At 46.1% G+C, this 14,546-nt stretch overlaps 1 protein-coding gene across 1 annotated transcript in view; it reads right to left on the bottom strand.

Annotated features, from left to right (window-relative positions):
* The window catches only part of LOC121445131 (uncharacterized protein KIAA2012 homolog), a 95,800-nt gene that overhangs the window by 47,283 nt on the left and 33,971 nt on the right, over positions 1-14,546 (bottom strand). Inside the window, exon 11 of the mRNA XM_041647139.1 lies at positions 12,400-12,510. Coding sequence (XP_041503073.1) covers positions 12,400-12,510 — 111 coding nt within the window. The remainder of the gene's footprint in view (positions 1-12,399; positions 12,511-14,546) is intronic.

The following is a 14,546-nucleotide window of genomic DNA, read 5'->3' as shown; positions in this document are numbered from 1 at the left end:
GCTCTATTTTAGGGGAAATTATCTTCTCTTAAAAATCCATGCGAGCCTTAAAACCTAGCGTTGTTGTCCTCTGCATGGGCCCTCGTCCCTGTGTCCGCGGTGCTGCTGCCGCAGCAATCCCAGGTTCTGGGCAGGATGCATGCTGAGGCTTTCCTGAGGCCTCTGTGCTCTCACAAGTATCACGATGCGGCAAAACTGACGTAGAACGAGGGAGCCTTTTCAGTCTGTCAGGGAGTCTACAAGTGAAGAGCTAGCTACGGTACTGTGTAGAACTATACTTCCTATTTTTCATTTTTTGTTCTTGGAAAAGAATTATTAAACTGTTAGATCACTTTTTCTTATTTCCATCACCAATCCCAGCAATTTTAGGGCTATGAATATATATACCATATATTATATTATAGACCATGAATTTTATATATATTACATATATATATATATGAAATTGTATTTTCATATTTATTGCTAGGTGAGTATTCTACCAACCTATCTATAGCCACAGCTTATTCCTGACTTTTTTTTAATAGTCTGCTTAAAAAAAAATTGTCGTTCAATGTGTCTCTGACTTGTTTTATTTTTATCGTCGTTCAACATGTCCCTGGCTTTTGAAGACATTTTCAAAGAGTTGAAACTGACTTTCCGGTGTCTAAATGCTCACAAAGTCCGTCAACGATTTACTATTTTTAGGATCCTATCGATTTAATCTAAAAATTTTTTCATTAAAACAAAGTACTCAGAAAACAAAAACGTATGACAATTCTGTAGATGATTCTAGCAACAGATGTGAGCTGCTCAGTTCCAGGAAGCATCACCCGTTCTCAGGGAAGTGTTATGTCCATCTTTTTTATCTTTTGGCACGCCTGGGCAGCCCGTATATGGCGGTTCTGTTGCACTTGTCCATGTTGGGTTTCATGGTCTAAGTTGATGAGGATGATTGACCAGGTCTCTTACTTAAGAGGACCCCAAATCTCATTGTAGATGGTTGTGAGCCACCATGTGGTGGCTGGGAATTGAACTCAGGACCTCTGGAAGAGCAGCCAGTGCTCTTAACCGCTGAGGGCTGGAGAGATGGCTCAGCTCTTAAAGGTTAGGCTCACAACCAAAGATAAGAGTTCGGTTATATCGGTCTAGCTCCTTAAAAATAAATGTGTGTGTGTATGGGGGAGGTGGTCAGGCACCAGGAAAGGTGAGAACTTTTTTTTATGGTCAGTGAGCTCATCAGGGGACCAAGCAAAGCTCTCCTACTCTAAGAACCAGAAGAAGCACAGCTTGAGACGATGGGAACCAGCACAATGCTTGGCACATCATAAGTCCGTAATTGTTACCATCCTACAACCACGGTTATCACCAACACCATCACCACTATCTTCAGAACAGGGCTCCTATTTAAGAGCTGCCCCATTGCTCAGTTCTGCAGTAAAGGGACACAGAAACTCCCCACTGAGGATTTTGGCAAAGGGGTGAAGTTGCTCCTCCCAGGTGCTTCCTGTCTACCCATCTTGCCATCATGAGGACACGATTGTTATCTTTTCTTCTACTTTTGCAATCCCTGAGAAAAGCAATCTCTGGCCCTCTGCTGTAGTTCCAGCATTAATACAGCGTGTCCCCCACTTGGGGTTCATGGCCGCCTCCCCAGATGAGCAACCAGAAGACCACACACCGTTTCCTCTCCAGCAAAGACTGTTTTTTTAGGAGACCAGCCTCTTTGTAATCAGCCCTTCTCCCTGTTTTGAAACAGGGGCAGCCATGCCTGTGGGTGGAGGGGGAGGTAGGAAGGTTTGCATCTCTCTGCAGGGGGAATGAAAGGAATCTTGGAAGGAGGAATTGCCCTCAGTCCTCCATTTAAGACCTAAGTCACAGAGGGTTTTCCAGACAGCTTCCTAAATCTGTAGTTGTGCAGACTGAACAGTGCCCCACAGTAGGGGGCTACAGACACCTTATTGTCATGGGACATCCCTGGAGATGGTCCTGCCTGGGTCAGCTGGGTGCAATTACTTGGGAAAAGCCAACTTCTCTACTAAGATTTCTGCTCAGTACCAACCAGTGGGCTTTCCGAAATAATTTATGAGGACCTTCCCATTTCTCTGACATCCTAAGTACATCTTATTTTCTTTTTGCTGGTGTATTTGGGGAGACTGTATTTCTGGAGTTCTAGGTATGGTGTAACATGTTTATGAGTTGAAAGAGAAAGCTGACTTTTCGGAGGCATTGGGCCCTTCCGCTTTGTGATGGAGATTAGAACAGACAGATTGACAGACTGAACAACAATAAAGAATTTTAACTGAGAGTGTGAAAAACTTGAAAAAAAAAAAGAAGATCCAGTTTCTTTACCTGTTTTAACAGGAAAAAATAGGAAGTCAATGGACGCCTGGATTTAAGCCTGGCACTGAGTTGAACAGCTTTGAAACTCTGTGTGTGCTTGTGCTGGTCTAGGATTCAAAAGCCACTGAGGAGAAGGCTGATTTCATCCAAGGTTTTTTAGAGATGGTGCCTGCAGGGCCACCGTGTTGAAACTGAGCAGAGACTATGGTCAGCTGATGTTGGACTTGTGTGGTGGGAGCTGCAGGTGTGTGATGCCACCTCAGGCCCCAGTCACCATCCCCAAACAAAGTGAGTTGGGACCAGGACAGACAAGAGGAGTACTGGACCCCAAAGACAGACCTATTTATTTCTCAATCTGATAGAGTCACCTGGGGTGAGAATTACTGTAGCTGTCCTTGTTAGCCAAAATGAAAATGGGTTTATGGCTGAAGAGAAGAAGAATGACAGACCCAAGAAAGAGATGGGGGGAGGGGGAGGGAAAGAGGGAGGAAGAGAAAAGGTGGCGTAATAAGGAAGAAAAAAAAATCACAGAACAGCTTAGAAAATTTAAACTGGATGAGACCTATCTTCCAGGTGAATTACTCAACCAAATACAGGTACTTCCCCTTTTAAAATCCACTTTGCTTCATTAATCTATTACTGACACTAAGTATACTAGGGTTTGCCAAAGAATGGGCAGTAAGAATCTGCGCAGCTGCAGTGGTGCAGCCTCGTGTGTGTGTGTGTGTGTGTGTGTGTGTGTGTGTGTGTTGTGCGCACACAAGCCGTCCCAGGCACGCCCAGAACCCAGGCTGAGAAAGCAACCTGGAATCCAGAGAGCCAACGGTGGAGGGAGAAAAAGCCATAATTAGTGTTAATTGTTGACCCTCCAGTTCAAGAATAGATGCTCTGGAGAATGGAAAATGAGAACAAACATTAATTATTGAGTAGGGACTGTGGAGACAGACACTCTGGATTAAAAGGAGAGAGATAAATTGCATAATGAATGTTAATTTTCCCTCCTAGAATTGAGCGGTCCAGTGGTTGGAAGGGAAAAGGGGGCTAGAACAGTCCTGAAAGCGAAACCTCCCTGAGAGTTGGGGGTGGGAGGGTGAAGGGTTTTACACACACACTTTCCATCGTGCACCCGCTCACTCCCTTTGTCTCCTGGCTCCCAGGAAATCTCGCAGGATTTTCCTTAGATGCTTTATTGCTACCAAAGCACACTGCTAGGAAGCCCAAGCATTTCTCTACTGGCAAAACCCCCAGCCATACCGCCTTTCCAGGAAACACATGGCTGCTTTTTCTTAAACTGGTGGGAACGGGACTAGAAATGAGGAAGTCATGGGAACCATGACCCTGTGGGTGCTGCTGGGGGGGCACCATGCGCATGCAGGCTCCAGGGCCTTTGTTGTTGTTTTATCTTAATTACATATATACCAGACATACAGCGCCCCCACCCCACATTGGTAATTTCTTAACTGAAAGGAAAAACAGGGTAATTGTAGTCAATTTTGTGGACACTCTACCAACAGGCTTGTCTCTGGTTGCCCTGGTTTCAACTCCAGCACACAACAGCTGCCTTGAGGGGTTTTCTGTATCTCCCCCGAGTTTTCTGTCATCAGCTAGTCTGAATGAGGGGCGGCTGGAGCCATCCCCCTCTTCTCTACTGTCCCCTCATGAAGGTCAGCACACACATGTTGGGTTGCATCATGACATCCCTCCTCAACCACCTGCAATTCCTTGTTGTCTGAAAGGGGCATTTCAACTCTGGCCTGACACACAGGCCTCCCTTGGTCTGGCCCTGGCCTGCTGCAGGCCCCAGTACCCTCTGGGGCCCGGTTCTCAGCCCACTCATACTGGGCCACATGCTCTCTGCTTCTCTCCCTCTCTTTACCTCTGTTCATGCAAGTCTCCAGCAGCACATCTTTCTCTCCGTTCTCTCCTCTCTTCTACCAATGTCGCCAAGGCCCGGGCAAATGGAAATCCTCCATAAAAGCCCTTCCTAGTCTGCTAGGCTAGAGTTAGTGACCCCTTGAGCAGTCCTGAGTGGTGTTGCTTGGGCCTCGATTACAGCCTTATCTCCCCTGCCTTGTGGTAGACAAAGTCGCTGGTGAATCTGCTTTTCACCTCTATGGTGAGGTCCCTACACAGGAGCCACATTGCTGGGTCCATAGCCCTGGGAAGTGAGCAAGGGAAATGGGAAAGGCAGAGGTGGCAAGAGTGTCCCAGAGGAAGAAGGTGAGTTGTGTGACAAGGTGGCTTTATATTTATATTATATTTATATAATATACTTATATTAATAAATTAAGTATGCCTTAGCTTTTTGTGTGCTTTTTCTTCAAAGAAGGAATTTCTGAGCCTGGTCTGGTAGTGCATACTGTGATCCCAGCCCATGGGAAAGCTGCTGAGAGCTTGGGACCAGTTTGGACTAAACAGTGAGCCTTTTAAACAATAGTAATAAAATTTCTAGCAAGTTCAGAGGAAAAACATTTTTTTAAAAAAAATTTCTCTTTGACCTTTTTCTTCTTTGGAGAGTGACCATAGAGGGGTGATGATGCCATCTTTCATAGGAACCTCAAGAGGCCTTTACCAAAGGAGAGAAAGCAGCCAGGTGTGGTGGCTCAGGCCTATAATCCCAGCACTCAGGGAGCTGAGGCAGAAGGATCGGATGTTCCAGGCCTGCTTTGTAGGTAGTGAGACCCTATCAAAGAAAGAGAACGGGAGAAAGGAAAAAGAAGAAAAAGAAGAAGGAGGAGGAGGAGGAGGAGGAGAAAAGGAAAAAAAAGAAGAGGAAGAAGAGGAAGAGGAAGAAGAGAAGGAGGAGGAGGAAGAAGAAGAGGAGGAGGAGGAGGAGAAAAGGAAAAAGAAGAAGAAGAGAAGGAGGAGGAGGAAGAAGAGGAGGAGGAGGAAGAGGAGGAGAAAAGGAAGAAGAAGAAGAAGAAGAAGAAGAAGAAGAAGAAGAAGAAGAAGAAGAAGAAAAGCAGGAGAACCTTGAGCATCTTGAGGAACTTTTGGTGCTGGCCATCAAGGCGTGGTCAGTGCTGGTTGTGGAGGTCTTACTGCTTTCTTCATGGTGACAGCAAAGAACCTGGCTTCCCTTTGAAAACTGGGTCAAGCCAGGCGGTGGTGGCGCACGCCTTTAATCCCAGCACTCGGGAGGCAGAGGCAGGCGGATCTCTGTGAGTTCGAGACCAGCCTGGTCTACAGAGCTAGTTCCAGGACAGGCTCCAAAGCCACAGAGAAACCCTGTCTCGAAAAACCAAAAAAAAAAAAAAAAAAAAAAAAGAAAAAAAAAGAAAAGAAAACTGGGTCAAGCTGTCCCTTTTGAAGCATGAGACAGACCCGGTTGAGTCCTGTGCTGAGGCTGATGGGAATCCCCAGCAGCCACTATAAGGATTGCTTATCAGCCAGGATTAAGTGTAGGGCAGAAACTACCCAGGTAGTCATGGAAGAAACAGGGCTGTAAACCGGTTGAAACTGCCTGTGTGGTTTGAAAGAAAATGACGCCCAGAGACACAGGGAGTGATATTATTGGAAGTGCAGCCTTGTTGAAGGAAGTGTGTCATTGGGGGGCAGGCTTTAAGGTTTCAGAAGCTTAAGCCAGCCCCTGTGGCTCTCTCTCTTCCTGCTGCCTGTGGCTCCAGATACAGAACTCTCAGCTAGCTCTTCAGCACAGTGTCTGCCTGAACACAGTCCCGCTTCTTGCTGTGATGACAATGGACTAAACCTCTGAACTATGAACCCAATGAAATATTTTTCTTTATGAGAGTTGCCATGGTCATGGTGTCTCTTCACAGCAATAAAACCCTAACTAAGACAGTGCCTTCCAGCACAATGTCTTCATGAGTTTGGTGCCAACATAAGTAGCCCCAAACTTATATGTCTCTGCCTCACTTCCGCCCTCCAAAACTCATGCAAGGCTAACTGGCAGAGCACACTTTTCATTCAATCCCCGAGCTGCAATATTACCTGGGAAATGTAGTTTTTAGCCTTCTAGCTGCTACTGCAAATGTTACCTGGGAAGTGTAGTTCTTAGCCTCCTAGCCTCCACTGTACAGGAAGGTGGGGTGTCCCACAACCACACCTAGCTACACTTTCCTTCATTCAAACTTTCGATCTGGGATCAGCAGAACTGATAACATCTGCCAGCATTCTTTCTGATGGGTTATTACCAAACACTGATTGGGCAAGAGAACAATGTGAATTATTACCACATGGGGTTCTTTTTTTTTTTTTTTTGCTTTCCTTTTCTTTTTCCCACCCAGCGGTGGAAGTACTGTGGGCTGTATGATTCAGAACTGAGGTTTGGAGAAGGAAAGCAAGAACAGTGAGAGCCTAGTGAATGCTGAGATCCTGTTTCGAGCTTAGAGGGCAGAACTGTTCCCACTGAGGAAGCAAAGAAAGGTTTAGACCCATGCAACATATTGCTAAGAAACAAAGAATGTTCAGTGATCAGTCAAGTTTGGGAAAAGGCATAGCTCTGCATCTCTAAGGAGGCAATGCTGCTCCATCAGGACTCTGCTTAAACTCTAGTAGTTCCCAAATACAATTCTCCCTCAAACCCTTCTCCTATCGCAGGCTGTCCATAATCTTCTTGGGCAGTGGTGTACCATGGGACATATGCTAAGAGGATTGGATACCAAACCAACTTTCTTTTGTTCACAGGATGAGGCTGAGGTCCAAAGGAGTGAAATTATTTATTCATGATCACCAAAGTCATAGCTGGTAGATTGGGTCATGAGACCGAAGACTGTGGGCATTGTCTTCAGGGGTCTTTCTTTTTCCCTCACACAAACTCATTGGAAGGCACCATCTTTATGGCTACAGCTGCTAAGAGTTAAGCCCTCAAGGGAAACCATGCTCAGACCCATATCCTCCAACACAGAAAGGCCCCTGCCTGACCCAGGCCTCAATAGAGAAAATGAGTTATCTGTTATTGCAACATGATTTATCCTCAAACTAGTGTGTTAAAACAAAAAAGCTCACTTATCTTTCACAAATTTGGGGTAGGAATTTAGGAGCGACAGAAAAGTGGGATTCTGGTACAGTCACCACTAGGTTCCAGTTACAATGTCAGGGAGGATTTTGGAGTAATCTAAAGGCCTAGCCCGGAACTAGCCTCTTGGAGACCGAGGCAGGAAGACCATGAGTTCCAGACCAGCCAGAGTGACGCAGACCAAACCAAACTAACAACAAAATATCTACAAAATGTCCACCCTATTCACACCGCAATTTGATCCCTACCTGTGCTATAGAACTGAAGAGCAGTCAGAACATCAGAGGTGTTTGGACTTTACTCCCCCCACTGGGGTAGGCTAATTTCTGAGGCGATGAAGGGTATTCTCAAGCTCCTGAGTGTGTGTCAGTCACTGTAGGAGTAAGGGTTTTAGGACTCAAGGGTACTAACTTGCATCCCGTTGACTTTTCCTTCATCCTAAGCTCCCCCTTACCCCCACCAGGCAGATGCTGACACAGTGCTCTGGGATTCCCCAGTCTCCGGAACAATGGATCAAAAGAAGTCTCTGTTCTTTTCAGGTCACTCAGTCTCACGTATTCTGTTATGGAAACCATGGTAGTTTGAATGTAATTGGCCTGTTTTTTTCAGTTCTGCTTTGGTTCATTATTTCTTCGCTACGCTCCCTTCTCCCTGCGTTTTGGAATGGGAATGTGTATCCTATGCCACTATGTGTTGGAAGTATGCGTTTTTGCATTATGATATTATTACAAGCGTATGGGGGCCAGGAGTGGAATGTGGCAGTTTGAATATAATTGACTCTCATAGTCTCAGAAGGAGTGGCACAGTTAAGAGGTGTTGGCTTCATTGGAGTGGGTATGGTCTTGTTGGAGGAAGTGTGTCATTGTGGGAGTGGGCTTTGAGGTCTCCTATGCTCAGATACTGCCAAGTATCTCAGTCGATTTCCTGCAAGATGTAGGACTCTTGGCTACTCCTCCAACACGTCTGCTTGCATGCCAACATGTTCTCTGCCATTATAATAACAGACTGAACCTCTGAAACTGTAAGTGAGCCCCTTCGATGAAATGCTTTCTTTATAGGAGTTACTGTGGTCATGGTGGCTCTTCACAGAAACAAACAAACAACCCCCCCAACAACAACAACAACCCCCCCCAAAACACAACAAAATACACGCACATAAAATCCCACACAAAACACAACAACAACAACAACAGCCTCTAACTAAAACAGCACCAGACAGTGGGCTAAGACCAGACTCTGTTTCCAAAGCCATATACCTTACTTCTGTCCATATCAGTATAAGGCATGAGTCACTATATCCTTTTGAGGCGAGATATGTCAAGTAATTTGTAGACATGCCTTAAAACCACTACACCAGGAAAGGTCACAGGCTGCAATTAGACAACAAAACAAAACAGCAAGAGTGAAACAAACAAACAAGCAAGCGGAAAACTCACTTTGTGCTGAATAACTCCGTTTAGGGCAAGGCTGAATGCTAATTAAGAACCCTGAAAGGATTAGGAATTGAAGTCTGTATGGAACCTGAGGTTCCAACTTGAATTCTTGGCACAGACGTCTTTGGATATCTCTCAGTGTGAAACCAGTGGAGAGAAGAACTCTGCAGAGGAAATGCATGCTGCTGGCGGCGGGACAGGAAGAATATTTGAGGATTTGTATCAGGGATAAGCAATCCAGAGAGCGTAACCAGTGTTTGACTTAGACGCTTCCAAGCCAGCTTTTCCTTTCCTAAACCTTTGAATTCTGGGAGTGTCGCAATATAACCCAACATGAGCGAGAGAGCCAAATTACAGCTCTAGTCTTGACATCTTTCCCCCTTCTCCTTCTTTTAAAGGTTATATTCATCTCTCTCTGCTGTCTGAAAGCAAAACTATCATGATCTAATTGCCTAAGAATTTATTCCCAAATGCTTGTTGACAGAGCCTTACAGTTTCGGGAAGATCAGACATATCATATTTCCTCTTAAGATTTTTTTTTTAATATTAAAAAAAACCCAACTGTGTTCCCCCAAGAACTTTCCTGTGTGGCACCTGGGATATTCAGTCAATCAACACACATTTCTTGGACGCAGGATAAAGAGAGGAGGTTTCCCTGGGACTCATACATTAGTGAGCCAAACTGAAAACAGATGCAGAAAAATCCAAAATCACAAAGGTGGGACTGAGAGAGAGGAAAGCCGCGAGGTTGCATCTAGGTGGTTGTACGGAGAGAGGTGAAATTACTCAGGGAAATGTCCTAGAAAAGATGAACTTAGAGCTTGTCTAAATATTTGGGGGGGGGGTGACTCAGGAAAGTGCCTGGAGAGAGAAGACCAGAAACTGAACATTTGGGACATCAAGGGATGATGGAGGGGTCACTGGAGGGCAGGCGGGAATGTGTGGGAGATGATACTGAGAGGGAGGTGGGACATTGCATCTGGGATGTAGTCAATAGTGGATCTCTTGCCTCGTGTGTGGGAGGCCCTGGATTCCATTCCTAGCACCAAAATGAAAACAAGTAAGTAAAATAAAATTTAAAAGGTGGGTCTGAGCATCTGAGCAAAGCCGGGTTTTCAGAGTCTTTTGCAAAGGGGAAAGGGCTTTCAATATATTCTTTGTCAGATCAAACCAAAGATCTAAAGATCAACCCCCCCCCCAGATCCACAAACAACTCGGAATAACAATAAAAATACCCTTCAGGGGCTGGAGAGATGGTTCAGCAGTTAAGAACACTGACTGCTCTTCCAGAGGACCAGGGTTCAACTCTCAGCACATATTGCTCACAACCATCTGCAACTCCAGTTCCAGAGGATTTGACTCCTTCTTTTGGCCTCTGAGGGCACTGCATGCACCTGGTGCACAGACACGGATGCAGGCAAAATCTGAAACCCATAAAATAAAACCAGTACAGCCTCAAAAAACATGCTTCAATGAATGGAATCTCTTAGAAAGGTAGACCTGTTCTTTGGATCATTGTAGGAGGATGTGAGTTTAAGATATTTTCTCATGCCGGGCGGTGGTGGTGCACAACTTTAATCCCAGCACTTGGGAGGCAGAGGAAGGTGGATCTCTGTGAGTTTGAGGCCAGCCTGGTCTACAGAGAGAATTCCAGAACAGCCAGGACTACACAGAGAAACCCTGTCTTGAAAAACCAAGAAGAAAAAAAATAAATATTATTTCACCTTTTGAAGCACCATCTAGTTATCTTTAAGACTGAAGGTCAACCAAGCACGCTGAGGAAGAGATGGAGAGAGACTGCCTAGCTGATTCATTCAACAAGAGCACAACGGATGGTTTTTTTTTAATTTATTTATTTATTATGTATACAATATTCTGTCTGTGTGCATGTCTGCAGGCCAGAAGAGGGCACCAGACCTCTTTACAGATGGTTGTGAGCCACCATGTGGTTGCTGGGAATTGAACTCAGGACCTTTGGAAGATCAGGCAATGCTCTTAACCACTGAGCCATCTTTCCAGCCCCAACGGATGCTTTTGAATTTGAGAAGCAAGCAGATTGAGTGAGTTGTCCTTAGGACTAGGAGAAGATGCAGGCAAGTCCCCATTTACTTAGCCTAAGTTTTATTTTTCCTTCTAGCTCTGAAATTGGGGTTTGCTGGGACTCAAACTCGGTACCCTGTGTGTGCCAATCAAACACGCTTCCCTGAGTCCATTCCAGTCCCTGAACTCTTTTTCAGCGAACAGTTGCTGTGACCCCGCTTCTTGTGTTAGGAACCGTGATGGGAGCTGGGGATACTGAAGCATCTGATGCATCATAACTACTGTGGCCACAGCCAACATAATGCTTCAACATTTCTGTCTCGAGCTGGGCAGTGGTGGCGCACACCTTTAATCCCAGCACTCAGGGAGGGGAGCAGAGGCAGGCAGATCTCTGTGAGTTCGAGGCCAGCCTGGTCTACAAGAGCTAGTTCCAGGATAGGCTCTAAAACTACAGTGAAACCCTGTCTCGAAAAAACAAAAAAAACAAAACAACAACAACAACAAAAACCAAAAACATTTCTGTCTCTGCTGGTTGCTTTTGAATTGTCCAAAGAGAAACTATTTCTTCTGGGCAAATGTGAGGCAGGTGAAAGTCCCCTTTACTTCCCTGCTGTCCCAACAGCTGTCCCAACTGTCTCACTCCTGCTCCAACAGACTCAGACCCAAGATATTTAAAAAGTCATTTTCTGGGATAACCCAAATGCTGATGGGAGTTCTCGGGTGCTGAGTTCAGAAGCAAACGCATCACACTTCCCAGAAATTCCTACAATGGGTGGAACTTGCAGCAACGGACACAGGCTATGAGATGCAGTCAGGGGGATGGCTCTCTGCTCTCCCCCACGCCGTGTGTGCGTCTGTGTGTGTGTGTTGCCCTTTTGGGTGAGCAACTGAGAACACAGAAAACATCACCAGGCTACACAGAGGACAAGCCAGGGCCATGGAAATCTGGCCCTGAATCCAGGACCTGCTCATTAAGATAGTTGTGACGTAATTCACCCATGCGTGCAGCTTTTAATCTCCCTCATCAAGGGGCCTGCTGGCTGCACAGCCCATGCAAGCCCATCCTGATGGTTTCTGGGGAGGTTTAACACTCATCACCCTCTGACTTATTTCTTTTTTTTCCTTTGCAAAATGGCTATTGCCCAGAGCCAGCGTCTCTTTTCCAAAAGGTTGCTGTGCCAAAAGAGGTTTTGGAAACTGCCCTGCTGTCTGTCAGGGGCCAGGTGACTCACAGCGGTGAACGAACACACATAACGAGGATGCCTGAATGGATTACCAATTAACCACTCCACCTCGGGAGCGTGGTTGGAAAGAAGAGAAGAGGCCGTGTTTCATTTGGGCAAATACCAAAAGGGCTTTATCATCCTGATCAAGGCACCAGCATGGGCACACTAGAGTTCTCCCAAGCCATCCCTCTGCAACTCCTGTCTCCAGATATTCTGGCAAGAGGGAACTTGTTCCTTGAACATAGGGTTATTGTGTCTGGACCACAGAGGAACCTCTGTGTCAGGGAGTGGGAGAAGCTGGCTGCTTCTTGTCTTCTGCTGCCACTGGGAGCCTTTGGAAACCAAAGGTAAAACATTCTCCTCTGAACACAAGCCTGCCCTGGAGTGTGTGTTATCTTACCTTGTTTCAGTGGAAGCACCTCTGTACCCATGCGCCTCGCGAGAGACTGGTGGGAGTTTTCACCATCCGTACTCAGCAAGAAGTGTCCCAGTGTGGGATTTCTGGAGTTTTCTTGAAAATAAACATACGTGCGAACAGCATTAGCCCTAGTGCAGGTGAGGGAGGCCGAGCCTGGCTGTGCTGCTCTAAGCCCAGATGGGCTGTTACTGGAGATGCTTGTGTGTTCTCCGGTTGCCAGGGTTCACCAAGGCACTCAGCACAGGGGGCTTATTGTCTAGGCCCTGTCTTCTGGGGGCCAGGATGAGGTGGAGATAAAGGGGCTTCCACGAGCCACACCACACCCATGCAGAGTCTGGATGGGAGTAGCAGGGCTAGGCCAGGGGGACACTCTCCAGTCGAGCGTAGCCTGGGTACAGGATTTGGTGATTGCTTTTGCTTTTTCTCTCCGTAGATGCCTTTGTGAGGCATTGCACTGTGTGATCACAGGCTAGGACTGAGCTCTGGGACTACACAGGAATTGCAGCCCAGGCTGCACAGAGAAGCCATCTGTCCCTTGGTCACTTGCAAAGACTCAAGGTTTATGTAAACTTACTATGAAAGGAAAATGTACGTTTCTCCTCTGTTCTCTGTCCCAGCACAGAAAAAGCCTGGTTCCCCTCTCACCAAGCAATCCTCTCGCAGACAACAATGGAGCTTCCTGTACTTCTGGCTATTGCTGCCACTGCTATCTGGAGTTACCATCAAATTCCTCAGGTTCAAGGCTTAGATCCACAAGGCTCTCCCCATTTTAACTGTGGACTGCAAGCCCCCATTTGTGGCCTGTGCTTCTAACCCACCGGTTATGAGTGGGGCTTCCATGATTCCTTCCTTGAAATTGATACTTTCTTAGACACTCACAGAAGGCCCTAGGTTTACTAATGTGTTAGAAGGAGTATAGCCCAACAGCCAGATGATGAGGTGCACAGGGGGCAGGGTCTGGGAGCTTCTGTACCCTCTCTGAGCATATGTGACCCCCTTAGTGTAAACTTCATCATTTTCAGAGAGGTTTCCCCATGAGCAAGAAGAAACTTCTATCTGGAAATTCCATGGGTTTTTAGGTCTGTGACAGAAACCAGGGACAAGGGCTAAATATAGTTCATATCATATTACTCTTACTTTTCCTGCTTCCAAGGCAAAGGGGCAGCAGTAAGTCAGGCCTCCAGCTGGAGGGGATGCTGAGGGGCAAATGCATAATTCACTTGCAAGCATATAAATGTGCATAAAGGTACAAACACGTGTGCATACACATGCATACTCCCAAAAGACAAACATACATACGCACAGCCATATACATGCAGGCATGCAAGCTTATACGCATGTCACATTCCAACAAGGGCACAATGCACTGAAACATGCACTCTGTTGCAGGCTTGAATGCACCTCAGACATGCACTGTTGTATGCTTAGACACATATAGGCATGCATCATGCACACAACACACACATGTACTGAAATGGACATACATATACCGTCACACACTCTGAGATCCGTGACCGTTCGTACACTCACACACATGCACACACACCCAGCGTATACACTTGGGATTCCTTGTCTCAGTTATGGCTGTGTTATTCTCGTCTAATAACATCCTCCCTTTATGAGAATCTCCAAGACTAGGTGTGTGTGTGTGTGTGTGTGTGTGTGTGTGTGTGTGCTGTAATTTTTCTGGGGCTATTAACCTCCAGGGTGGCCCTTGGTGAAGAAGGGAGAGTAGTTAAGCTTGGGCCATTTGTATCATGGATAAGGAGATAAAACTGAGAAAAAAAAGGCTCAACAGCGTTTGTGGAGAAAGGAGGGGAGGGAAAGAAGGGGTTTGATTGTGACTACCTCAACCCTAAACACAGAAACTGAAAACACAGAACGGAGTTATTGACTTACATATTTAATTTATGCTTCCGAGAATTCAACCTCACGTGCTTTGGGGACAGAATGAGAGGTGGAAGGAGAGACAGATGGGGGCAGGGAGAGAGCTGTTGATTTAAATAGCCTGTTTCCAAGTATCACGAAAGAAAGGATAGGAGTCTAGCTGTTGTCTCCCTGCGGCTCTCAGCCCCCTGTTCCCTCAGTGAGAGTTGTTCCTTCTTCCTTCCACATGGCTAACTCCTTCA

This window comes from Microtus oregoni, unplaced genomic scaffold (assembly GCF_018167655.1).
Source record: "Microtus oregoni isolate MIOR12 unplaced genomic scaffold, Mior012 000160F_ref0000428, whole genome shotgun sequence".
Taxonomy (NCBI): Eukaryota; Metazoa; Chordata; class Mammalia; order Rodentia; family Cricetidae; genus Microtus; species Microtus oregoni.
This window is presented reverse-complemented; position numbering and strand designations above follow the sequence as displayed.